Below are 26,941 nucleotides of genomic sequence, written 5' to 3'. Positions count from 1 at the left end.
GTCTCCAGCTGGCGTTGCTTTTTTTGTTGCTCTGCATGATATCCTAATTGTCACAGAACCGTGGAATCTGCTTGAGATTATGAACTGTATACTTTAGCAAAAGAGTCTAGAATCATTAACATTGCATAGCTGACTTCCTGCAGTGCCTATTAGGGATGAATTCATGTTTATTTGTACTGTTGGCAGTAGAATCTGAAACCATATATCCTTTTACTTTATGTGAGAGAAATTGTAAATCTCAGCTGGCTACAAAATGTTATTCCTATATTAAATTTCTCTTCAGGTTTTTAACAGGTTGTGCTCAATTTGGTCTCTTGATACTCAGCATTAGCATGAGACAAATGCAGTTAGGATGTTAATTGTCACACTTACTAGATGAAAATTTCACGGCAGTAACAACTGTCTGGCATTCAGCTGCCCTCTAGATGTATTATATCAATTAGAAGGAGTGACTAGTTTTTAAATGTATACATTTTCAAAAATAATTTCAGCAGTTTGTGAGGTTGCTCTTTCCTACTGGAAATGTGAATGAGAGCTGTTAAAGGCTGTATTCTTTTCCCAGTCACTTAGTGTTGTTGGGTCTTTGTACTATCAGCAACTGGGATTATTGGATTGTAGTAGGTCTTTGAATATTAAAAAACCTGAAAGCCTCTCCAACAGAAATTATGGTGCTTTATTTGTATTTTCCCTCAAGTCACAGTCTTACATGAAGAGGCCAGTTCTGCAAAGTGAGAAATCACGTATTTATTTCTATTTTTCTGCTTCATTGTTTTGTTGAAGGCTGTATTCTTTTCTGAGAGGGACCGTAACTGAGACTGTGTGGAGACAGACATGCTGTGTATCAGAAAAGATAAAACTGGAAACCAGACCCTGTCACTAAATCAGAAATGGTTTCAAAACCATCCTCTTTATAAGCACTTTGTCTGACTCTTTGCAAATTTGCTCCTAAAAGGAATAGAAGATACAGATCCTGTCATTTTTCAATCTATTAAAATGTTAGGAGCCAGGGATCAGGCTCGTCTCACCTAACTTTATCCATCCAAGTGAGTTGCATGAGCTAGGTTTATAGTCTACTTTGGCACTCTTAGGAGGGAGCAAGTGAAAGAAGACAATCAAGCAAGCATCCACTATGACACTTAGATCTTTGGTAGCCTGAGCTGGTTTTGCAGTCAGGGGGCTCTCTATCCTCCAACTGTAGATAGTATCCTGAATGACTCTGCTCTTAAGTTTGTAATAGCAGGGCTTCAGGATGTGCTTCAGAGTATTAGCCTTTGCTTCTAGATTACACAACTGTAAAAGATATGCATTTGAGAAATCACCCATTAAAATGTGATTTCCCAAACATTAACTCGATTAGTTTGTTGTTTGTTTTCTTTTTTAAAGAAGCATATTTAAAATCATTAGCCATTTTTAATTAAATTTCCAAACCATGAATGCTTTTCTTAAATAGGTATTTTAACATAGTGCTGCTTTTCTTTACTGAGTCCATCTGGCATGCAAATAGCTACTATAAACTATAGGGTATTACAGCTTCCGTAGCAAATCTTAGGGCATGTGCTGATTGTTTATAACACAATTATAGTGGTAACCAGTGTCCTGTACATTTTCTAAGGAAGCAAAACAGGCATTCCCTTTTTATTCCTGTTAATTCCCTGACTAAGAGAACTTTAGGTCTAAACTCCACAAATTAGGACCATGTACCAATGTAGGTAAGTTTCTAATTATTTATCAAGCTGTTAGTGTTACTATCTCTGTCAGTGCTGTTAGAATAAATCTTCTTAGCACTAACAATTTATTGGAAAGATTTGTTGACAAAAAGAATTGAAGCAAAATATAACCTAAATGTCATTACTGGTAAAAGTGTCACTTTTAACAACACTCAAGTCCACTCATATTCTCAATTCCAACATGGCAGAAAAGGACACTCCAGCACTAATCCTAAGGAAAAATGGTCAGGGAGCAAGTTTTTAAAATGTGCTTGTCTTCAAATATACTAATTTATGTTTATTATCTAATTATATTAGGTATATGACTGCGTTACTAACCAGAGTACCAAAACACCTTTGTTTAAATGTAATTTAGTTTGTATTTCTATCTCAGTTTCATGAAATAGTATATTTCATTAGATATGAAAGATATGTAACATAAAATGTATTAAATTGGGGAAAAAAAAAACCATAACAAAGCAAGTTTTGTTAAGAAACCTTAGCAAGTTTTCATCTACTTAAAGCATTCCAGATTTGAACAGGTTGCTGTATCCACAAGCATTAGTACTGTAATATCTAACTGAGAGAGTACAACCATTCTCCACTCTAAGGACAAAAAAATCTTCTACATATTCACTGAAGAATTTTCTGTCAGTCTTCTTTTTAGTCTCACATTTTTCTGGTCATCTCAACGAAGTTTCTGAACTTAAGCACGTTTCCTAGAGGCAGCCTCTCTGCAGTGCAAAGGCAAGCTGGCTTAACTTTATTAGCAGTAAATGGATTTGGTCTTGCTGGTACCAGGATAATGCTGTTGTCTACAAACAGAAGAGTAGCAGAAGAAAGATGCTGGGTTTCTAGGCACATGATGGAGATTAAGCATTTATTCATTCTTTATGAAAACTGGTAGATTTTTTTTTCCTCAAAAAAAAGATGCCATTTTTTTTAAATTTGCATATAAATTTTAATTCTAAGGAATAATTAAAACACCAGGCTTACCAGCAAAGATAACCTCTTTGAAATTGTCCTTCCTTTTAATCTCTTAGGTGAGTTGAATGTATTCTTTGCCAGTATCATTTATTATAGCATTTACTATGTATTTTTATTAATTGATGGAAATCTCACGTTATGGCCAGGTACATGTTAGAATTAAACCAGTCAATTACTTTAGAGTGACAAAGAACTTAATTCTGATAGGTGCTGAACATCTGCAGCTACTACTGAGACTCACTGGAATGAAACGTCAACTTTTGGGCATGCCTGGAATTTGCCATTTGGTGAAAATAAGGAGTTTAGCACCTCTCTGGTGGCTTAATCAGTACCAAGAAAAATTTCATTCTATACTGCATTATAAAAAATCAGGCTGTCTTCAGTGGTAGTGCACATCCTTCCAGAGCTTTAGGTTTGCAGTTTGTCCCTTTCCTTTAAGCTTCTTCAGTAAGAAGTAAAAGGGGTTTAATAGAGAGCCTATGGCACTTAAATAATGCTCTGTGCTCCACAGTTCGTTCTTATAGTGTATGTTGCTTTTCTTTCACACAGACCCTTAAGGAAATTTCTGGTTTTTAATCATGAATTATTGAAATACCTATTGCTAGTCTTCAACCCCATTTCTCTCAAACATTTTCAAATGTCTCTCCATACAAGAGGTATTTGTCCAACAGTTACACTCTACTGAAATTACTGTTTGTACCAAAATTATTCCAGAAACACATGAAGGTACTATTGAATACTGCTGAGAAATTACAGCAGTGCAGTTACTGAAAATCAAAGTAATCAAAGAAGTGGACTCCATGCTCCACTTCTGGAACTGTTCATCCTGCAGCTTAAATGAACAAAGCTGTATTCAAATCAATTTTTAGCCATGACTCAGTCTCAAAATTCAGTCTAAATGATTATGTGTAAGGATCGCTGTAAGGTGCCAATTTTGAGTAACTGTGCCAATGATAATAAAATGCAATAAACATCCAAATGTGAATAGCTGTAAGATAATAAAGCTGAGGCAGTGAAGGATTTGAGGTACTTTCAGCTAGTTACACAGTGAAATTTGATACCATTTACAGTAAAACCTTAGTCTATACAATGTAAATGGAAGAGTCCCATCCTAGGAATCTCCATCGCAATTATCTGATGTTGCTGGCTACAGCAGATGAGATGCTTTGCCAATTGTCTCTTCTTCTTTGCAAGACAGTAGAAGGGGATTATGGTGGAATTGCCATCAGTGTTTACTGTTTTTAACCCACGCAGGGCTTCTGTCTCTAGTACTGTCTAGCACATTTCATAATTTTCCCCTTCATGCTTGCAGCATATTTAAAAGCAAAATCTGCTTGTGGAAAGCATTGCTGAAGTGGTCTGCAGGCCCACCAAACCGCAGTAGGTGGTCATGGGCAGACTTTTGCTATCACTAAACAACTCAGTGTGCTGGAAGGTGTTTGATTATATTATCCTTAAGATCCAGCAAAAACACTATCACCATCATGTCTGATGTACTTCCACAGCAAGGAAGTGAACTGCAGAGACATTGCAAATATTTCCACCATGACAAGAAGCAGGTTATACCCCAGCAGATGTTACTAGGCATTTTCTGTCCCCTCTTGGAGATGGGCAGCCTCCTGGATTTTCTTCCTATAGAAAATGTCCTTTCATGACATGACCCTTCATTGGCTCTGAATTGCTGCAGTCAGTTCTTGGCAGAACAGTGAGATCTGTCTCCTGGAAGTTAAGTATTTGAGGAGGGCACAGACAGTCAGCTCTTGGCAGCTGTGACAGGGTAAGTCTGGTTACTTCACCCTGAGCTTGTAGGCTATGAAATATTTCTTTACTCTGATTGCCAGAGATCAGAACAAAACACATTGTAGGATCTAGCTTTCATTGCTAGTATCTCCTTATTTAGTTTGGGTTTGTTTTGGCATTTGTAATGCAAATGATCCTTCTGAACTGAATATTAATTTATTGCTGCAAAAACTATAGTTCTGAGAAACAATTTGTGGGTTTGTGTGAGTCTTTCCTTGCACTGACAAGAGATATATTTGTTCTAAGGCAATTTTTCTTTGGGGACTTACGTGACCATGTACACATCGTGAAGTAGATAAGAGTTCAGATTTAATCCCATGATGGAATTTTATTTTAAATTGTGGAGATGGACCTTTTTATTGTGCTTTTTTAAAATAAGAAGCTCCTTTTCTGTGATATTTAAAAAGGAAGCATGTGTGGGGAATTCTTCATTACAGCCTGAATGACAAGGAAAAGTTAAAGGCTCAGAGGGAACTAAAAGGCCGTGTACCAGTTATCTATACAAAAATATATTTCTTTTTTCTGCCTTACCACTAAATAAAAGTTCATGTTAAAGTGGTTACTTTCCTTGGAAAGCATGTCTTCAGGCCTGATTTGGTGTCAAGGGAGGAACATAAGGAGACATTTGGTGTCAAAGGAGAATGATGGTGGTGATACATAGAATGCTAATACTAAGATATCACTGAGATACAGAACTGTGACTGCTCAGTTTTTAGGTATTCCTGGAAAGACAGGAACTGTAGCAGGATTTTTAAAGTGATATAACACTTGAAAGAAAAATACAGTATGTGTGAAGATTTTTCTATCTAGGTTATATAGAATACTTCAGCTTTGGAAACAAGAAGAAGCAGGATCATTGAATGTATCTGCACCTGAATGAATGTCTCTGTCGATACATATTTTTTTTTCCTTGAACTAAGTACTACAACTGTTTATAAGCAGTTTAAAATTATTTATTAAGTACAAGTCTTATTCTAATTCGTCAGTGTATGGAAACCATAAGATTAGTTGGTAGATCGGTGTGTGCAGAATAATGGCAATTAAGTGTTGGCAGAATATCAGCTAAAAGAGGATAGACTTTTCTCACCATTATTGTTTTCTCTTACTTTTTTTAAACTTGTAAAAAAAGAATACTTCTGTGTGTTACAATGAGTAAAAGCAGTCATGGTCAAATAAAATGATGGAATTTTTACAAGCAAGATCGGCATTAAGCAAGCAAACCACAAATAATTTTTATTTATCTTCTACTGTAGATATGTGTTTTCCTTTTTTATTTTATATGTACTTTTACAGTCAGTTCAACAGCAGGGGTGTCATCAAATGTCTTGCCTACTAGCAGTAGACAACATGAGTTAATGGATATCTGCAAAATTAACTTTTGAATAAGTGCCTTTGTGATGAAAATCATCTTCACCTATTAAAGACTGGTAGTTCAAAACAGGCTAGTAAAGATGAAAGTATTGCAGAAAACTAGAAAATAAAGTGTCCAAATTGGCTTTGTTTTGCTGTAACATTCTGAAACTGGGACAAACAAACTTGGCATTGGAGCATTTGGAAGTAAGCAGTCTCCAGCTGCTTTGATGACATAGGAAACTTGCCACATGATTACAAAAGCATGCATAATGCTTCAGTGATCATCCTGGAGTTCTTCTCTGGTTCTACAAATGGAACTTGGCATTTGGCTGGTAATGAACATTAATAATCCTTTAGATGCTTACAGAGAGCATGGGAAAGTTTTAAACTCTTGATTTAATTTTATTTTCTGCAGGCATGCAGAGTATGGAAGTGTCTCATGGATATGAAAGCTAGCCAGTCGTCTTCATCTTAACCTAAATTTAATGAGCTGTTTAAGCTGTTGGATACAAAAAATTCAAAATGTTTTTCTGTGACCTCATAATGTCTGATGCAAATTGTTTCATTCTATAAAAATTACCTATTCTGTGTCTCTTTCCCATTGTGTACAAGCTCAGCTCTTTGTGTGCTTTCCAAAGCAGATGATGCAATTTCTCAGGGCCCGGAAGAGCAGGCTGCTCGGCAGGGGATGGCACTGCATGAGCCAAGGCAGGGCAGTGTCCTCAATGACACCAGTACCGTTTGTGCTGGCCACACACATCACCTTGTTACAGTCCCCATTTACAGACTCAGCCTGCTGCAGCAGCCTTCCTCACTCACATTTCATACCCACAGACACGTGCAAATTGCAGATCCTTCCATTTCTTATGGCTGAATCCATGCTCAGGTAAATGGTCTTGTATGTAGACATACACCTCGCTATTTATAACTGAATAAGAAGAGCAGAGGAGGTCCAGTCATGGAAATCAGGACTCAGGCAAGAGTCTGGGTTGCCAGTCTAAATTGCCAGTCTGGACTGAAGTCAGTAAGGCACGGTCAGGTCTGGGCACAGGTGTCTGCAGCATTTCTCTGGCAAGAGCCCAAGTGCAGCAAAGCCCCCAGCCCAGGGGTCAGCACATGCATGAGTGGGGGCCTCAGGGAGGCTTCTCACAGCCCATTCTGGGTTAGGGACCTATGCAGTGTGTTCAAATAGGTGTGCAAAATACAGAGATACAGTTCAAGAGCAGCAAAAGTTACTTCTATCAAGGGCATTCCTAGAATCTGTGGTAAGCATTTTTTTTAGCATGGCATGGAATCAGACCAACTCTGTCTGTTGGAGCAAATTCACCCTACTCTTCTTAATGGCAAACTTAGTGAAGTGAGTTTGCACAGTGTTGGCACAGTGTTGAGTCTTCAAGCCCCTAGTCAACATTTTATAAATGTAAGTATTATCAGTCAAATGAGTTTTGAGATTAAGAGATCATATCATTATAGTTTATTTTATATTAATACAATCTTTTTTATCATTGATATACATTGATAAAACAGAATCTTGCACCATCTCTGAAAACGTGTGAATTTGAACAACTTTCCAGTTTGTATGACATACTGTGTAGATTCCAGTTATATAAACAATAGATATTTGTCATTTTCCATGTAACTTGCAGCTATTTGCTAAGAACATAATGCTTTTAAGACCATTTTCAGTTTGTTTATTATTTACTTTTATTTAGAAACTTTGTTACTGCTTAGTATACTTGTTTACTACCTAGATACTTAGTACTGTTCAGTACTAGCTCTTCTTTTTCAATTCTAATAATAGTTCCTGCACAGCAGTTCTAGAGGCAGACAGAAACACACCCAGGGACATTGTTAATTTCCCCCATTTTGTGACAATGAGTGAGTGCTAGCCCTGTGTTTCTGTGCTAAAGAATAAGAATACTGATACAACCTTGTCTTTTTACCTGAAATTAAGTTTTAGGTGAAGATTCTGAAAAGTGTTTTTAGATCTGCTAGAGAGCAAATTTTTTTTTTCTAATAAAACATTTTGAAAAAAGCTGGTAGGTTTCTTGGTGGTGGAAAGCAGGATACCAGACATGCCAGGAGCTGCAAACATTTAAAATTCCCTGAGAACCTGCTTCTGTGTAATCTGGGTAATAAAAGCCACTCCCTCCTGGTAGAATCTGCCTGTGTATGGATGCACAAATCTGCTGTTATTTACTGTTGGCTGCAAAGGCAGGAAGCTCAGTGGGATGCCAGGGGGTGAAGGCCACGACCCTGAGCAGCTGACGAGTGCATTGTCTGAGCTTCCTATCATCTGACCCTTGTGCAGGCAGGCCTCCAGTGGCACCATGCATTTCCTTTCCCAAAGGACTCATATTTTATACCCATTCAAACATGAAGATAAGAGCTGGAAGCAAATTGGTGATTATCAATTAATAATTATTAATATGATTATTAATTTTTACATATAAATTAAATCAAATCAAACGCTTTACATGATGAATTACGAAACCAGTGGCACCATATGTACTGACATGCTTTCTGAAAACTCTGAAGGAAAGAAACGTGTAGGTATCATGTTAGGACTGCCACTCATTAAACAGTCTCTAAATTGGTTTGCTCTAACATGTGGTAAAATTGCATCTGTGAGAAAGATCTTTGTCATCTATGCTGGGTGTCATTGTTTACACAGCTGAGGTACTGGGGGAAAATTTAGGAGCAAGCTGTAGAGTAGGAGGTGTCCTAATCTGAGACTCACCATCAGGACCATGCAGCTCCCAGCTTCATACTACAGTTGTGTCCTTCTACTAAACCCACTTTTATGGGATAACAGGAAACAGCTCTCTAGTTTGGCACAAGGCAATGTAAAGCAAATCTTGGGAAACCTTTGCAGGAAATGAACTTTATCTAATCCGGTTTGATATAGTAGGCAGCATATTATTAAGCCAAATCACCATGTTTATCCCTTTTTGCTTTGCACCCTTGTCCCTGAGGCCCAGCACCCTTTCCTCCCCTGGGCAAGCTGTGGAGTGTATTACAATTGGAGGGATGAGAAAGCCTTCCCTCTCTCTTCTCCCCTTCTTCCACCCATGCTGTCTCTCAAGTTCATACCAGTACTTACTGCTGAATAAGATGCAGCACTCTATTAAAACCCAAAACACTGAAATAATGAACTGTAAAAACTTGCCAGGGGAAAAGTGTGTTTTGTTAAGATACCAGAAAAGATCCACAGGGGCCTGGTCTTTGCATTTACTCCCGTCAAATGAAAAAGAAAGCAAGGAAAACAGCACAACTACTAGGAGGCTATCCTAATTTTATTTTGAGACTGCTCGTATTTTCAACATTGAATCAACTTTTCCTTTTTGCCCAGTTCTGTTGTTTTTTCTGTCATTTTTCTGTCATCTTCTGTCATGTTTCTTCTTCCTTGCTTTTCTTTTTGAGTGATTCTGGTCAGTTGAAATGATAATTGGCTTCCTGACAGGCCAACTCAAAGATTTGCAATTTATTTTTGCCTGTCACCTGTTGAAAAAGGACAGGAGATTCCTTCTCTGCCAAGAGAGGAGTCCATTAGTGACACAGAAGCAGCAGCTGCATCACGGCAGGGATGCACAATAGTTATATACATCACTTACTCTTTATCTGCTACGAGACATTTGGACAGATTGTTGCCTGTAATTATCTTCCTAGGAAAAAAGAGTCCATACAGTGCTTACAATCATCTGCTTTCTATTTTAACTCTTGAAATTACATTTCTTATCCTGAAAAATCTTCTAGAAAAATTATTTGAATACAAGCAGAAAACTTTACAGTTTAAACATGCTTCTAATACAGTGCTTCACTGTTTCTATTTTTATGTTGTATAACCTTATACAGGAGGCGTAGTAGCACAGTGGTGAATCAGGTGGCTTCTCAGCACACTTTCAAAATCTGTCATTCACTTGGTCTGACTTGTCTGAGAATTCAGATTATAGTCCAAAGCCATAACAGTCTTATGCAGAAAAAGCAGCAGCCAATGTATTCATAATTTCTTTCCTGATTCTCCACATATAGTATTGAAGCTAGAAACATTGCAAATATAAATGGTTGTGTCATATTTCAGTTTTCATTAAAAGAAGGGAAGACTAATAAAAACTGTAAGACTCCTAAGTGGATTACAGCCAAGAAATCTGAAGAATGCTGTGGTCACTTTTTAAGCCTCCTTTATTCTGTTCTTTTATGCACCATCACACTGAGCTTTGGCAGGATGCTCCCTATGGAGACAGGTTATATTCAATCTGCAGCCTTCTTTATCTTTGCCAAGGGCTGGTAGTGATGGGGTTTCAAACATCCTTTCCAGTGATGGAATTTCATACATCCTTTTTCTTTGCTTTTACTCCTTTCTGAAAAAACAACTTTCTGTCTGGGTAACGTGGTAACATTAGCAGTGCATGCAGTGCAGTGTGTTGAACTAATTGCCAATTAAATAGTAGGGAAGGTCAGGATCTAGCGGCGAATCGTTGTGCACAGTTCATTAACTGCATTTCACAGAACTGAAAGTATGCCACATGATTTTTAAAAACAGGTTTCAGGAATGAACAGTTTCTTCCTTAATACTGAATAGCTGCAATGCAGAACAGAATGGATAGATAGGCAGACAAGCAGTTCCTGGCATTTTCAGTTCCTCCCCCTCCCTGAGGTAGATATCTGTACAATTCAGACATTTCTGTGGATTAGCTTATCTTCTCCATGAGGTGAATGGCTTTAAAAAATGACATGGGGAGTCTTGGAGATAATCAGTATCTTAGTGCTATCTGTAAATATTCTTCTCTGACATTGAACTACAGTAAAATAGGAAATATTTAGTAAGATTGAGGAAAGCATTGTAGATGCCTTTCAGGTAGATTTTAATATATTAAATAAATATTAGTGGCTTCATAGAAAAATCACAAGAATAATGGCAGTATTTGGAAGCATACCTTATCCTAAGGGGTGAATACCATAGAGAACTCACAAGGACTCAACTAATACCTACAAGCAATGGTAAAGTACTATAGGAGGAAGCTTTTGGTTAGTAAATAAAGGTATAAAAAGGCTGGTTCTTGATGCCACTAGTTCCTGGCACTAGACAGAGGCAGACAAGAAATGGAATGGATGTACATGTGTTTATATGAATGTGCTTGAAATTAGGTAAAAATGGCCAAAACCAGTTTATGTTGAATATGATCACATAGCACTTACAGGATGGCCAGGGTCTCAGGCCCAGCCAGTGCGGCTTTAGGAGGGGTAGGTCATGTTTGACCAACCTGATCTCCTTCTGTGACCAGGTGACCTGCCTGGTGGATAAGGAGAGGCTGTGGATGTTGTGTACCTGGATTTCAGCAAGGCCTTTGACACTGTCTCCCACAGCACACTCCTGGAAAAGCTGGAGCCCACAGCTCAGACAGGAGCACTCTGTGCTGGGTTAGGAACTGGCTGGATGGCTGGGCCCAGACAGGGGTGGTGAATGGTGCTGCATCCAGCTGGGGTCAGTCACCAGTGGTGTCCCTCAGGGGTCTGTGCTGGGGCCAGTTCTGTTCAATATCTTTACTGATGGACGTGGGTGAGGGTGTTGAGTCTTTCATCAGTAAATTTGCAGACAACACTAAGCTGGGATTGTGTATTGATCTGTTGGAAGGTAGGAGGGCGCTGGAGAGAGACCTGGAATGGTTGGATGGATGGGCAGAGTCTAACAAGATGAAGTTTAATAAGTCCAAGTGCCATTTCCTGCATTTTGGCCACAATAACCCCCTGCAATGCTATGAGCTGGGGACAGTATGGCTGGACAGTGCTCAGGCAGAAAGGGACCTGGGGGTACTGGTGACAGCCGACTGAACATGAGCCAGCAGTGTGCCCTGGTGGCCAAGAAGGCCAATGGCATCCTGGCCTGTGTCAGGAATAGTGTGGCCAGCAGGAGCAGGGAGCTCATCCTTCCCCTGTACTCAGCACTGGTGAGGCCACACCTTGAGTGCTGTGTCCAGTTCTGGCCCCTCAGTTTGGGAAGGACATTGAGAGCTTGAGCGTGTCCAGAGGAGGCAACGAGGCTGGAGAGGGGCTTGGAACACAAACCCTGTGAGGAGCGACTGAGGGAGTTGGGGGTGTTTAGCCTGGAGAAAAGGAGACTCGGGATGACCTTGTCACTCTCTACAACTCCCTGAAAGGTGGCTGTGGTCAGCTGGGGTTGGTCTCTTTCACCAGACAGCAACTGACAGAACCAGAAGACACAGCCTTGAGCTGCACCAAGGGAAATACAGGTTGGATATTAGGAAGAAGTTTTTTATGGATAGAGTGATAAAGTACTAGAATGGTCTGCCCTTGGGAGGTGGTGGAGACACCATCCCTGGATGTGTTTAAAAAAAGACTGGATGTGGCACTCAGTGCCATGGTTTAGTTAAGGTGTTAGGCGTGGGTTGGATTCAATGATCTTGAAGGTCTCTACCAACCTGGTATTCTGTGATTCTGTGAAAAACAAAAAATGAGACATAAGAAGTGAATTATGTTTGGGGAAAGAGTGGAAGTGTAGATGTTAGAGTGAGCAGCATCTCATCTCAAGTAATGTGATTTGAAGTGTCAGTGTTAAATTATTGGTGGAAATGAGTAAAATGCTTAGGAAAAAAAAAAGGGGGAAGGAGAGAGCATCCAAAAATATTTGAAAACTTTTTGAAAATTATATTTTTTATAATAGATGTAGAAGTCAGTCTTTAAATCTTTGCCTGTAGCATTTGAAGTATCAAGTTTAAAGTTTCTCAATACTCTTTGACATAAGGTCTATTGCATAAATTTAAAATAGACTATGAAGCTTGTTTTAAGAGAGAAGCAGTGAGATCTATACATGGAGGTCTGTTTCTTTATCTTGCTGCTGATGAAATGATGAGTGTGCTGGTTATAAAAATTTTTTCTTGCAGGTATTTTATTTCTATGTAAATGGAACATCTTTCACCATAATTCATAACCCAATATCATCTCCAGACCTTTTGTAATTGAGGTAGCTATTATCAAGTAGTTTTTCTTTTACAATCATTCCTTTCTATATTTTTGATCCCTTGATCACAGCTTTGTTTGTAGCTTCCATAGTTGTTAGTAATATTTAGGAAAGAAGTAGGTTGGAGTATTTTTAATCATCAGGAGCAATAAAAGTTGCTGTTCACTAAAAAATAATCTACTTTGAACGTCACTGGAGTATGGCACTTTATTTTCTGGAATCGTAGTGTCCTTTACAGAAAACAGTAAAAGGAGGTGTTGAAAATTGGGAACAGGTCTTGTCAGTCTGAAAGGATCCCACTCTGGGGAAACACCATGCCAGAACATCATCATCTGCCTTCTGTCTGCAGCTGGAGGTCTTGAGAGGCAGTGAGAACTCCGAGGCAGGTCAGCTGCCTCAGTGCTGGTACTTTCTGCCTTGCAAAAAAGTGTTCAGTAGTTACTGAAGACTTCAAGAGCTGGGAATGTCACTGTATGCCTTGCTAAAATTTTACCATACATCCCATCTAAATAATTCCAGAATCAAATTCCAGATTTTTGCTTTTATTATGTCTCTCTCTAGAAGATAGCAGTACCTTTTTGTCTCCTGTATTTTCAAGCCATACTTATGTCCTGTAACCAGGATATTCCCCAGTCATCTCCTTGATATGCCAAACGGCAAAGTTCTTGAACAAGCAAAGTTCTTGTCATAAGGCATTTTCTCCACTCCTTTTGTATATTTGTGTATATTTTACATAACTGCTCTTTTTTGTCTCTTTAAATAAATATCACTCAGCATCACGATTATTGATAGTGTTCACATATGAGTCATGCTAGTTCCAAGCAAATTTGCTTTTTTCTAACAAGCAAATTCGCATGATAATTGTACTTGTTAGTCATTTAATCCCTAAGGGTCACACAGTTCTTTCAGCCACAGCATTGTCCTGGAAACCCCAGTAAAATTGCTTGTCCACTGAATCCCTTAGATGCTTTTCAGAGTTGCTGCTGTCCAGAGAGCACCCATTCTGGTTTATAACCTCCATAATTTATTCCTTTTTGCTGTGAATGCCTTGGTTTTCTAGGCATGGAAGAACACTGTGGCTGCTTTGTACTTACTGTTAATTGTGGTTTTTTAAAAAACAGACTTTTTTTCATTTGCAGTTATACCAGGAGTGAATTTACAGTTAATTCAAAATTACAAGTATTGCCAAGCTGAACAGGTCAAAAACCTTCTCTTGTAATTTCTTTTTCCATGTCCTTCCTTTGGCACTAGTACATGGGAAAGGCCCAAGACTTCAGGGTTTTGCTTGTATCTTGCAGTTGTGTGCCTGCCTGGCAGCACAAACAACAATACAGTTCTGAAAGGGAAGACATCAGAAAGGAAACTTCCTGTGTCAAAATGACCCTGAAACATGGCCTCAAAGAGATATACTTTAAAGTCGCTCGAATTCAAGGAAACTTTTACAATGCTTGCTGTAAGAGCTGTTCACAAGTGCTGTCAGGCTTCTTCCACCTGAGCGTTATTGTAACATCTAACCTGTGTCTGCTGGGAATTAGAAAAAGAAGGGGGTTATACACCGCATAAGAAATGAAAAATTAAATGTATAAAATCAATAACAAAAAGTTGGTCATTAAAACACAAAAAATAACTATTTAGAACCATCTTCAGGGTACATATTCATGTTTTGAATACAAATTTATTCAAAATTTCTTCAAAATATTTACAGATTTTAGTCAAATTCATTAAATTGTTTCACAGCAGCAGATGATCACTTTCAGATAACCCTCCTCAGAATTTTTTTTAGTTTATGATTTTGCATTTTATTTTAGCTAAATGGTTTCAATAAAATTTATGAGACACTGGATGAGTCACTTTTGTTGGTTTCCCCAGCTTTTACAGAGACAGAGAACTGAGAGGCATTTTAAAAGATCATATTTCATTATCAGTCTTGATGAATACTGAGACACAAGAGATGTAAAACTTAGCACCATTCCATCAGAAGGCAACCTATTTCCTGGTTACAATACCTTATAAATGTTTTTCAGCCTGTCAGCTTTTGCCAATCAATGCTGCTATTATCACCTATATTTTTTCCCCACGTGGTCCTGCCGCAATGCATCTTTCACAGTTCTGCTTCTCTAAAATATCTAGTCTTTCTGTAAGGCTGTATTTTGAAACTTGTTGAAGCTTGTTTCTAGTCAATCATTCTCTCTCAACAACGTCATCTGTATTCCATGGCCTTCCTAAGCCAGCACACCTTATCTCAGTGCTTGCATACAGATGTACAGGACTGTGTGAGTTTTCTGTCAGGTTTTGGGAATTCTTTACAAATCCATTTCTTGCATAATTTAAACATAATGGAGTCCAAGAGCTCTTGATACTGGTCACTTAGGACCATCATCTGACCATTTCTCTCTGTATTTGATTTAAATGCATTTGGTGTTCATTGTAGGTTCACACTCTTTGCAAGATAAGTCCAAATTGCCAACCAAAACCATTTTTTTTAAAAATACTAATGATGTGCTAGAAGAAATAATCTTTAGATATGCCATGAAGCATAAAATAGTGGTATTAACAGGAGCACTTAATGAAAATATCTGACACTTTATATTTTATAGGCACAGCACTATAATATTTTGTGAATAGTAAACTTATCCACTAGTGATGGTTTTCTTCAAGCTATATACTGGAAATCAAACATTAAGACAGAGGAAGGTTGATGATAAGCAAAGGAATTAAATTCTCCTTACTTTGTTTTTTTTCTCCTCACATACAATTTACTGAGGAATATAGCAAGGTGTCTTAAATAATCTCCTCAACTGTAATTTCAGATATTAAGTATGAGATCAGAGATGAAGAGAATTTTTCTTTTTGCCTGTATCAAAAAAATCTGGTTTTGACCATGTTATACTAGTCATAGACAAAGACGAGTTTGCCCATGTATACCAGGAAAAATCTAGCTTTCATTCAATTCTCATGTACAAGAAAGGGTTATATTAATGTACATTATTTCTCACTTCTTTGGTACATGCTCTGTTAGGGGATCTCGTGCCTCCTGGAGTGAAGTTTGCTGCATGTCTTCCAAAGCTCATCTGTTCATAATAATCTGATAACGCTTCATTCCCATAGAACCCTAACCTTGGTCCATGGGGTCCTAAACCATCATGTTATTTCCTTTGTTCTGCCATGCTTCTGCCTAAATCCTTCAGTGCCAGTATGCCATACTGACAAAGGACTGGATGCTCCTGTCATTGTCATGTTTCTGCTGAAGAGTCCAAAGAATGATCTGCAAGAGTTTGAACTTTAAATCATGTGTTGGATCACAAATACTGAAATCTTAGCTCTTCAAAATTGCCCTTGCACTTCTGTGTTTGCTTTGAAGGGAAAGACAGATTACAGCATTAAAATAAGTGACCAAAGCAATTAATAATGTAAGAAGGCATATCTAAGATAATACTGACTTATTGTCAATTTTCAATGTTTTATAAAAGGGCTTTTCTGTTATACCATCAGCACAGAAGCTATCTGTGCTGTGACCTAGAGCTACTCTGTAGGTACTCTCTTATAAGAAGAGAAAGGTGATATATAAAACTGTGATGCAAAATGCCTGGTTAGTTTAATTGTGTATATTGAATATTTTATAGTCATTTTCTCCACTAAAAGTTTTTTTTCATATTGCTGTTACTGTAGTGGAAATTGTTGGTTTTTTTTTTTACCAAAAAAAGGCAAATACCCCCAAAGAATGTTACAGAACAAACATTGTACATTTAAAAGGTGATTTATTGCAATATTTTGAGAAATGGAAATACTAAATGCCTACATTTGTGTTACTATAATGATGCATTTTACTGATACACTAGCAGACCATAGAATGTGATATACAGCAGTTCTGGATCACTAAAAATAGCATCATCCTTCACATAGCCTTTTGAAAAAATATTCTTTCACATGCTAAACTGTGTTCTCATATCTCCATCAGTATGAAAGCACAGAGATTGCAATGAAGGTAATGATGCTATTTAATTTCTGGTATTGGTTGCTGTGAGTAACACTTTGTCTGCTCTCTTCTCATTTCAGCTGTACATCTGGAGGTAATTTTATCAAATTTTTTTTACAAATAAATTGAATGTGAAAAGTACCTTACACCTCTCCATTTTAATTAGATCAATTAAGAAAAGTTGAGCACTTTGGGGAAAAGGTCAAGGAAGAAGGACAAAGGCAGGCATGATAGAAAGTATGTGTAAAAGTTAATGGATTAAAGCAGAATTTGTAGATCCACTAGCATATCACCAGAGATATTAGAATATATGCTGATTACTTTGCTTTTACTGGGTAGAACAGTGTCTGCAGGTGATTGTATGCTTTTCTTTTTCTCAGGTAATGGGTTTCTTGCCCTTCAATTGCGGTACCAGACAATGAAAAATCAGAATGTTAATATTGTAGGAGTACTTAAGAGTGCACTTTGAATGGTCAACCTTGCTTGTTGAACAGTTTGGTCATATATAACCTCTAGATAAACCTAAATAATTGGAAAAATTTAATAATGATGATAATAATAATAATAATTCTTTTATCCAGAAGTTGAAAATCAGGAATTAGGAGGTATTGTTCTTTGGCCAAAAATGAAAACGTTAGGTCATAATAGGGAAAATTAATAAAATTACCATGCCTATTCACTGTGTAAGTTTTAAGCAAAGACATGGTATGTTTGAACTCTCTTCAGTGCTGAAAAGCAGGAGTAGTAAGCATAGAGCCCTTACACTACTACATACTTTCTCATATTTCAAGTCAGAACAATTATTTAAAACTGGTACGATTCCTGTTTTGAAAGGATTATCTTTTTCAGGTATCATTTACTTCAGTTTTCATCATACCTGTTTTGTGAGAAGCTCCTAAACAGGGAAAGCCCCCTTGTTGGAGGCCATGTCTGGGCCATGTCAGAAATGCAGTAAATACAGATTAGCTGTGCAGGACCTGTAGGCAGTTGTTTAATTCTGTCTGGGGGGACTATTCCTTTGCATGGAAAAACATGGAGTTGCTGCAAGATGAGACAGCCACCACTCAGACTCTGACACATTCTGTTGTCTTCTGCTGCTGCCACCACAGGGACCTGGACTCCTGGTCCCATCCCAGTGGTGTGCACCTGTGTGTCTGTCCACACACGTGTGCACAGAATGGGGACCTGTCACCTAGAAGAGTCACAACCAGACCCTTTGTCCCTTTGCCTGCGCATTTTCCTGTCTATTCTCTTCCTTGATCCACCTTGATTTAATCTAAGTGCAATCATGAGATCAAGATTCTGACTAGCTTTGGGAAAATATGATTTCTTACGTCAGATGTAGTGGTTTTGGCACAGGGATTTCCAAAGGCTGTTCTGATGCTATATGTCCTTGTGTCCCTCCTTGTTGACTTAGGAGGGATTTCTATACATGCTGTGTGCCTCTGAGGCTCTACTGGCATTGATAGGTAGCTTGTATTAAAAGTATCAACTGACAATTAGGAGGAAAAAAAAAGCTTTCAAAAGAATTAGTTTTATTCTTTTTTTCCTCCCCAAAAATCTGAAGACGACAGAAACAATGCTTTAGTTGTAGGTCATGAAACCAATAGAATGAAATCATTCCTTGTCTGCTAAAATCTTCAGAGCACAGCTAAGCCTACCTCATGAGTATGTATCCTTGAAAAGTAGTCTTTAAAACACAGAGGATCTTAGAAATGGTGATGGCAGCTCAAACCTATAAAAAACACCAATGGATCTCACCAACATCTGTTCTGAAATGTGTAAGCTTAAAACCAAAAGGCACAAATAATGTATTGTTCCAAAATCCACCAGCAAGTTCTAGTAAACATTGAATTGATTTTCCTTTTTTCTCCTTTTTGCAGCTGCTAGTCTGATTCAAACTGTTTATTCATAGGATGAAAGAGATGTTTTTAAGGATTCTCAACAGTTCCAAGTGATTGATGTAAATTTTAAAAATGCTACTCTGATTTCAAGAGAGTTGCTAGGAAACATGCATTTTGAAGATGAAATCTCCCACTGAGCTTGTCCTTGGCTGTATAATAAGTAGTATGTTATAGGGTGTCCTGAGTTGCAGATTATATGGATAAACTGTTAAATTTTTATGTATATAAATATATCTGCTGTGAACTTACTGGAATGAATCACGTATATTCAATATCTCCATTTACTGATGAATAACAAGGTATTACTAAGTTCAAGAAAATGTGAAAATCAAATGAAAATGCCAAGAGCATGATAAAGATATTTATACAGTCTTCATTTCATTTTTCTGAAACATAAAATGATTTTTTTCTTAGAAATGGATCTCTTAAAGATTTAATTTCAATATAAAGTTCTGATTAGTATTTTTTTCTTTTATAAACTTTAACAAAATTTAAAGCTCAAAAAAAGAACATCAATTATACATCTAATTTTTCTTAAGAAGTTAATGTGTTTTGTCCCTTAAAAGTTATTGGCCAAAGTAACCTAAAAGATCTCTATTATCATGAAGAAATACCCAGTTTTAGTAATGGATATTTATTTGTATTAGTGGCTGATGTTTTTTCATGCTGATTTTAGAGACTTGGGTATGTTTGGTTACCTTGGAGTCAAATTTAAACTGCTTGGTCTTTAAGACACAAGTGGAAGCTTGTGCAAGTGTACATATGGGAACAGACTAGTATGCTGTTCTGCAGGATGCTCAGGACTTGGAAGGAGATTTATTGATTTTTGTTGCTGAAATATTTTACCAGGAAGTCTTTAAGCAGCAAAGCCCTTACAGCAAGCTTTCAGAAAAGTGAGTAATGCCTGTGAGTTATGATAGTAGTAAGTGATCTTTTTCTTATTTATTACCTTAGAAGAAAGAGCAACCAGTTGCTGATAGAGCAAACAGTGTGGATAGGGACTGTCTGTCTGACCCTATGTTGCTGATGTGAGAATTAAACAGTGTGTAAGTACCACAAAGGAAGACTTCATGATCTGAAAGTATTTCAAATTATGTTTTTGCACCTGCCTAAAGAAAAGTAACTAAACTGTATTAATGATTAATGGTTAAGATGAGTTGTTGAGCTTACCACAAATTAGAAGATGATTAATGTCCCTGAAAATATATGTTTGTAAGAGTATTACCAGATGACCCTTCATTACAGAGGTGTTGGTTAGCTGAGCTGTAACTGCTCTAAGGCCCTTGTAGGGAAGAAAATTAATGTTGATTCATAATGAATCAGTGGATGCAAGTAAGAAAAATGAGACATATTATTAGTTGTGTAAACTATGAGGACAAAATAACAGACAAAACAGAGAGAACAATGAAAATGGGAAGGATGATGCAGCCTGTGTTGGTGCATTCTTCCTCAAGTGCAGGAAGTGCATTTGCCTTCATTGAGTTTCAGACAACTCTTCTCTGTCTATCTCTGTAACGTGCTGCGGCCCTTCTGAAGGGCTCACAGCACTCTGGGGTATCAGCCCTCCTGTCAGGTTTGTGTTGTCAGTGAACTTACTGAGGATGCATCTTCATCCAAGTCACTGATGAATATGTTAAACCATACTGGGTGGAGTACTAGTGACAGGACTCCAGCTAAACCCTCTGCCACTTATGATACTATGGGATCTGCTGTTCAGCCAGTTCTCAATCCTCCTCACTGTCCACTGATCCAGCCTGCACTTCTGGAGTTTTCCTATGAGGATGGTGCAAGACGTGTTCAAAACCTTGCTGAAGTTGAGCTAGAAAACACCCACTGCTCTGTCCTCATTCATCCAGGTAGTTATTTTATTGTAGAAGGTAATGAGGTTGGTCAGGCATCATTTTCCTTTAAGGAATGTTCCTTGTCTACTCCTGATTGCTATCTTGTCATCTGTGTGGCTAGAGATGGCCTCCAGAATGAGGCACTTCATCAGCTTTCTGAGGATTGAGGTGAGGCTGATTTTTTTGAAGACCAGAGTGGCCTTTGCTTTCTTCCAGTCCTGAGGGACCTCTTCTGATCACCACAGCCTTTCAAAGATAATTCCAAGCAGCCTTGTTAAGATGTCCATCAGCTTTCTTTGAGCATCCTCATGTAACCAGTGTTCCCACTCCATTTAGCAATGGACCCACATTATATCCTTTTTTTACCTTTTGTTTTTGGTGCAGTTGAAGAATCCCTTCTTGTCTTCCGTATCATCTTTGTCCAGATTTAATTCCAGATGGTATTAAATTCCAGATCACCTCCAAGATACTGGTTTTTTCTATTCCAAGTCAATGTTTATTAAACAAAATCCCAGAGCTGGTTATCCAGTAGTGATAGAATCACTGGCTAATTTAGCCTGTTAAAATATATTAGTAAACTTATTCTGGGTTTGTTTTAATTTTTTTTCATTATTGGTTACTTGGCACCAGTAAACAGTTAAAAAGCATGAAGTTATTGGAGGGGAAAAATTAGCCTGCATGTTGCTCCAACTTTGTGCTTTTTTGTTATGTCATTGCATATTGTCCTTGAAATTGTAAATTCTGTTCAAGAAGAGTATCTTACTTATGGGCAATCAAATTGATGTGCTTTTTAGCTGGATTTCATTCATGTGAAAGGGAGAGTGTAGCTATATTCTTTATATAGGATGAAGTGGAAAATATTAGAAGCACGACTGTTGATGATGGACTGTTTGGGCCGGTGGGCAGTATTGTGAGCGGTGGATTTGAGATTCTGTTTTCACTTGAAGAAATCTGTCAAAAACAAAGATTATAATTATAGAAATCATAAGGAAATGAAGTATTTCTACAAGCCTTTATTGAAGGGGACTAAAGTCACTTTTGGACTCCTAAGTGAGAGCCAGCTAACACAAAAAATCTCTTGCTGATGCAGCAGTGCTGTAAGAGGGCTGGTTTGGAACTTTGCTTACAGCAATCCCAGACCACTGGAATGAGAAAAATCTGTGCAGTGGCAAGCAACTTGACTGTCATCACTTTTCCAGTAATAGAGAAAGCTATAAATGCTAGTGGCTAAAGCATTGACTTCAGAAGTAAATTGGATTGTGCATGGGTGATGGTTGAGAAGCCAGACTTGTGAATAAGATTCAGTGCCCTTTTTAATGGCACATTTTTACCCAGATTTTCAGAACTTGTTAATTGATCACGAAATTAATTTGCAAGGGCCAAAATAGCAGAAAAGGACAAAAAGTGATATAATAAATAATATGCAATGTACATAATTGTTTTTTTTAATTAAAACATTTTGTGGTATTTCTACATACTGAGCAACTAATAAGATTTGTGAGGAGTTACTTATCATAGAAGAAAATGTCAACTCCGTTAAGAAAATAAAGACGAGGAGCAATTACATGATTGCAAAAATCACTGAAAGAGTCTGAAGTAAAAACAAATACAAAACACTGATTTGGCTGAAGTATTGTGTGACTCCTAAAAGACTTTGATTATAACTTGCCACTGTGTTAATTTGCGAGTGAATTATTGCAATTATATATATTCATTTTTTGAAAAAGGGTAGAGAGCCACACATTTCTTCTAGATTGTTGTATCTATTTACAGTCTAATCTGGACAGAATCTCTACCAATTCTGAAACTTGAATGTCTATAATTATCATAATATACCAGGAAATGAGGATCATAACAAGCATCTTGATTTACCTCTTCCAGCTAAGTGTACCATGCCAGAGCTCCTAAACACTTTCTTCTGCTCCCTCTCTTCCCCTTCAGCACTTGGGGTTCCTCCCTGGAGCCTGGAGTGGATGTCAGGGGCTGACAATCATGCTGCTCCCACACTGAAAGCCTTGGCAGGCAATGTTCAGGAAAGCTCTTCCATGCTAAATGTTGACATTTACTGCCAGAGGCAACTGGTATTTCTCATACACCTTTATCTACCTATATCTCCTTCACTTTCCCTCTCTGCCTTCTTTTCTAACAACCCTTTTGGGTTGGTTTATTGTTTCCATCTTCCCACAGATCCTAATGTCCTACATGGCATTCCTTCCCTCTGTAGTGTTGAGATCTTTGTCTCCTCTTCACCCCTTCAACATCCCCTACTGTTGCTCTGCTGTCCCCTGTCTATCCCTATCCCTTCTTGATTTCAAATCTGGTAGATTATGTACCTTGTTTGTGCTGCCTTTGATCTTGAAAATCTTTATTCAACTGAGTTCAATTACCTGCTGTTTGTAATTTCTTTTTGTGTCTACCCTATAAATGCTTTTTGTCCTTGCAAAACAATGATGTCATCTGCATTTAGCGGGGAAGTGATGGAAAACACTGTCTGCTTCCATAGCTGTAAAATAGGTGTCTTTTTTTCTTAAATAAATGCCAAAGTGCACTGAAGATCTGAAGAAAGCCACACAGGATATGGCAGAAAATGTAGGCATTTTCCTAAAGTGCATTTTGAGAGATTAAAGAATCCTTACACTTGGATATTGTAGAGAGACAGGTTTACCCTTGTGTCCTGGGAACACAACTCATCCTAATGAAGAATCACAAGACACTGCAGGCCTCCAGAAGCACTCTGGCAGGTCCCTGTGTTCAAAATTCAATGTGCTTCTCATTCAGCAGCCAATGCCCCAGTTTTTTCCACCTCCTTTGGGCATTGCACTCCAGACAGCTCACCAGAACTTGGTTTTTTTGAATCTAGCAAAGGTGCTGTAGTGGTGACTGGTTCTTTTGGGAAACTGTACAGTAGAAAGGGACCTAAGTGTGTTAATGAGCATTAGTTAGTAATTAAACATGGCATGGTTGCATTTAAATGCCTGCTTATTTTAATACATGTTTTTAAAGTGTCTTACTTGTTTTCTGAAATTGTGATGGTTTGTTTGGAAGAAGAAGGAAAGTGTACTGTGCAGACTGAATGATGTATGTCTAGGTATGTAGACACACTGTGCTTTTTTAGAGAAGAAAAGTGACTCAGCTGTTCATTTGTTCAGGAATGATTTTTAGTTAGGCAGCAATATCCCTCTCACTCTGCAATCTGCAAAGAAAAAAGGTTGAGAGCTGTAGAGCAAGAGCAGATTGTGCTGCCTGAGCACTGCAGCCCACAGTGCTGCCTCTGGCACCAGTGCTGCTACCTCAGCTCTGCTGGGATGACTCCTTGGGCAGCTGGCTGGTAACACTGAGCACAGCTCTACCACCTGACACACACACAGCAATAACCTGCGTGCTATCTCATCTCATAGCAGCCAGCTCTGCCAAAATGCAGCCGAGCGATGTGAAACAGCTTCTCACCCACAAGCTGAGATGAATCAGGAGGGATGGCTGTGCTGTATATACAGAACCCACTCAGCCGAAACAAGTGAGAGTAGGGAAAGGATTTAAATCCTGGCAGGGTGGATATTTTTGTCTCGGAATAAAATGAAGTATTTATAGCATTTACTGACACAATTCTTATTTACTGCAATTGGAGCCATTGTTGAAACCATTTTTTTTTCCTGAGCCTGCAAAAAGGGATTTTTGGGGAACTAGAGGACATTGTATCTTTCCAAAATCAAACCTAAATTCTGCTGAAGAGAGGGAGGAGGGATCTTCCCTCTCTGACTATAATGTCAGAGAACACAGTGCTTTTAACAGTCTCCTCTATCAATACACTTGAACACAGTTATTATCATCATGAGCTGCTGTGTAATTACCGTTGTTCCCTAAAGAATTCCTGTTTCCTTGCTATTTAATTATGTGCATTATTTCACCATAACTATGCACTTTACTCATGTCATTTGGAAACAAATGTTTCAGGCCAGGCAGTGTCATATTGTAAGGATGTCATAGTCTGGGCGTGGCTGCTGGAAAAGTATAGAAAGTCATTTCTTGATCAAACCTACCACTGCCTTCTGGATGAATCACACGCAGTAGTTCATACACTGGTCAAGGTAGATGCCTGAAATAGTTGTGGATGTCCTTTGTGTGACAGAATCTAAAGAAACTTCAGTGCCAACAGAAGTGGGGACGTAAAGACGTTTAGTAAGTCTTTCTCCTTGGATCCAGCTATAGTAAGCATATGTGTTTGTTGCCAATCTAAGAGCCTTTTTCTAGGGAATATTTCTAAATAAATCTCAGTTCTGGGGAATCACTGTTTAACTCTTGTTGGTCTTTTGCTGAACACAGTTTTCATGTAACAGCCATAACTGTAGGGTCATATAGCTTTTAACTTTTTATCAAGGATTTACTCTGCTTAAAAAAGGGAAAAATGTGACATGCAACAGCTCCTGTACTTTCTGAGCCAGCAGATTTTCTTGTGATATTTCTCCTCATTTTCCTGCATTATGAGTTTATCAAAACACTCTTGAAACTCTGTTTTAAGGAAAGTTCACTGTTTGAGGCATGTTCAAATGAACATCTTAGCATTATTCGGAGAAAGAGGGGAGAAGTAAAAGGCCCCAGTGGCCCAGACACATTCCTAGCCACCCCAGGGGGAGACATGAGACACATACATTGCAGCAGGCATGTCTGGCAGCAGCTCAGATGAGAGGCTCTCTGTAATAAGGGCAGGATTTATCCTGACCATACTTAGGGAGTCAAGTGTACTTGTACTTGTGCTTTGTCATTTAAAATTGCCCCTTTCTTGGTGTTGGAGGTGGGAAATGGGACAGTTTCAAAACAAGATCTAAAATATCTGGCTTTTGGAAATGAACAATTAAGTAAAAATTTTGACATGGAAAGGGCAAGTATCATGGTGAAAGGTGGACGTCAGTGTCAATTCCTGGCATGGGAGGCTGGAAAGCAGGAGCATTGAGACAACACCTTGCTAAAAATGACAATGCAATATTAGAATCATAGAGTCATTTATATTGGAAAAGATCTCTTGAGATTGAGTCCAGCTGCTAACCCAGAACTGCTCAAGTCTACCACTAAATAATGTCCCTCATCTATAAGTCTTCTTTTTTTTAGCATGCACCATGTTCTGGGATGCTTATTAGTGAAGGGTGTTTAAGTAAGTATAAGCATATTCTATAATGAAATAGTAACAAAATGAATATACTGAGGGGACTGGATGATAGCAGCATATGTCTGAGATACAATAATCTGTCAGTGATAAGCTGGAAGCCTTGCTTTGTGTGAAGTTCTTAATGAGTGCTAGAGGAGAACCAATCAAGAAGCAAGAAAAAGGTGTGATGGATATAAAGGATGTGTTTATGTATTTGTGACAAGAAATCCATAAAAAAAAAACCTAGAGAATTGCACACTGAAAACATGATGGCACATTTCTCTAAAGAAATAATAGTCCCCAGCAAGAAAAAACTGGCAAAATATTCTGATTTGAAGTAGTAACAAATCTTACAGAAGTGTCTGAAAAATAATTTATAAAATCTTAGAATATTCAAAAGAAGCTGCATGCTTTTTTAGCTTGCTTTTAGTATATATACAGGCAGAGTTTCTCCCAAATGGAAAAGAGAAACCTTTGAAAACAACATAGCAATAATGATTATATTCAGTATTTAAAAGGAAACTCATGAAAAATATAGCCACTTTTGTGAAAGACCATTAATTGTATATTAAAGGTTTAAAATGGTGATAACTAGACAAAATGAATCTGAAAGAGATGCATGGACTTTAGTTTCACTGTAGTCTTTTTTACAGATTTTGGAGGCATGAGTTGAAATGTAGTATTTACTGAGATAGAGGATTCTGTATAGAATAGAGAAGAGAAGTGTAAAAAAGGATGTTCAGTTTTAACATTTACCATATTATACCATCACCAGAACATCTGAGTACTCTGAAACAGAGTGCTCTCTGAATAATAGATATAATTAATTTGGTCCAGAAATTCTGATGATGCATTTATTATTCAAAAGATTCTCTCCTATATCAACTCTTAAGTATTCAGTTTAGTCACATCAACTGCCAGGCCAAATGTGATATGAGATAAAGCCTTATGTCAGAGTTATTGACTCTCTCTTCTTTCTCTGTAACAGACTTTTTAAGTTCTCTGAATGATGGTACTGAAGTGCACAATTCCTTTTGAGATGATGGCCGAACAGAAGATAACCATTTGGTTTTTCATTTATCATCTTATTACACCCTGTTTTGTCTTCTCCCTGGCAGTAGGTAAGACAATCTCCTGTGTTATTTCCTTTAAGTAACTGTTGTTAGTTTTATGTGTTTCCATGACAATTAGAATGTTTTTATGGCTTTAATTTATTTGTGCTGATACAACAAATTACTAAATATGAACAATGAAA

The 26,941-nt window shown here is 37.9% G+C and overlaps 1 protein-coding gene across 1 annotated transcript in view; it reads left to right on the top strand.

The window, feature by feature from the left end:
- The window catches only part of CNTN1 (contactin 1), a 211,183-nt gene that overhangs the window by 108,142 nt on the left and 76,100 nt on the right, over window positions 1-26,941 (top strand). The window contains exon 3 of the mRNA XM_054631716.2: window positions 26,675-26,807. Within this exon, the coding sequence (XP_054487691.1) occupies window positions 26,693-26,807 (115 nt within the window). The 5' untranslated portion in view covers window positions 26,675-26,692. The remainder of the gene's footprint in view (window positions 1-26,674; window positions 26,808-26,941) is intronic.

Source organism: Agelaius phoeniceus, chromosome 5, assembly GCF_051311805.1.
Source record: "Agelaius phoeniceus isolate bAgePho1 chromosome 5, bAgePho1.hap1, whole genome shotgun sequence".
Lineage (NCBI taxonomy): Eukaryota > Metazoa > Chordata > Aves > Passeriformes > Icteridae > Agelaius > Agelaius phoeniceus.
This window is presented reverse-complemented; position numbering and strand designations above follow the sequence as displayed.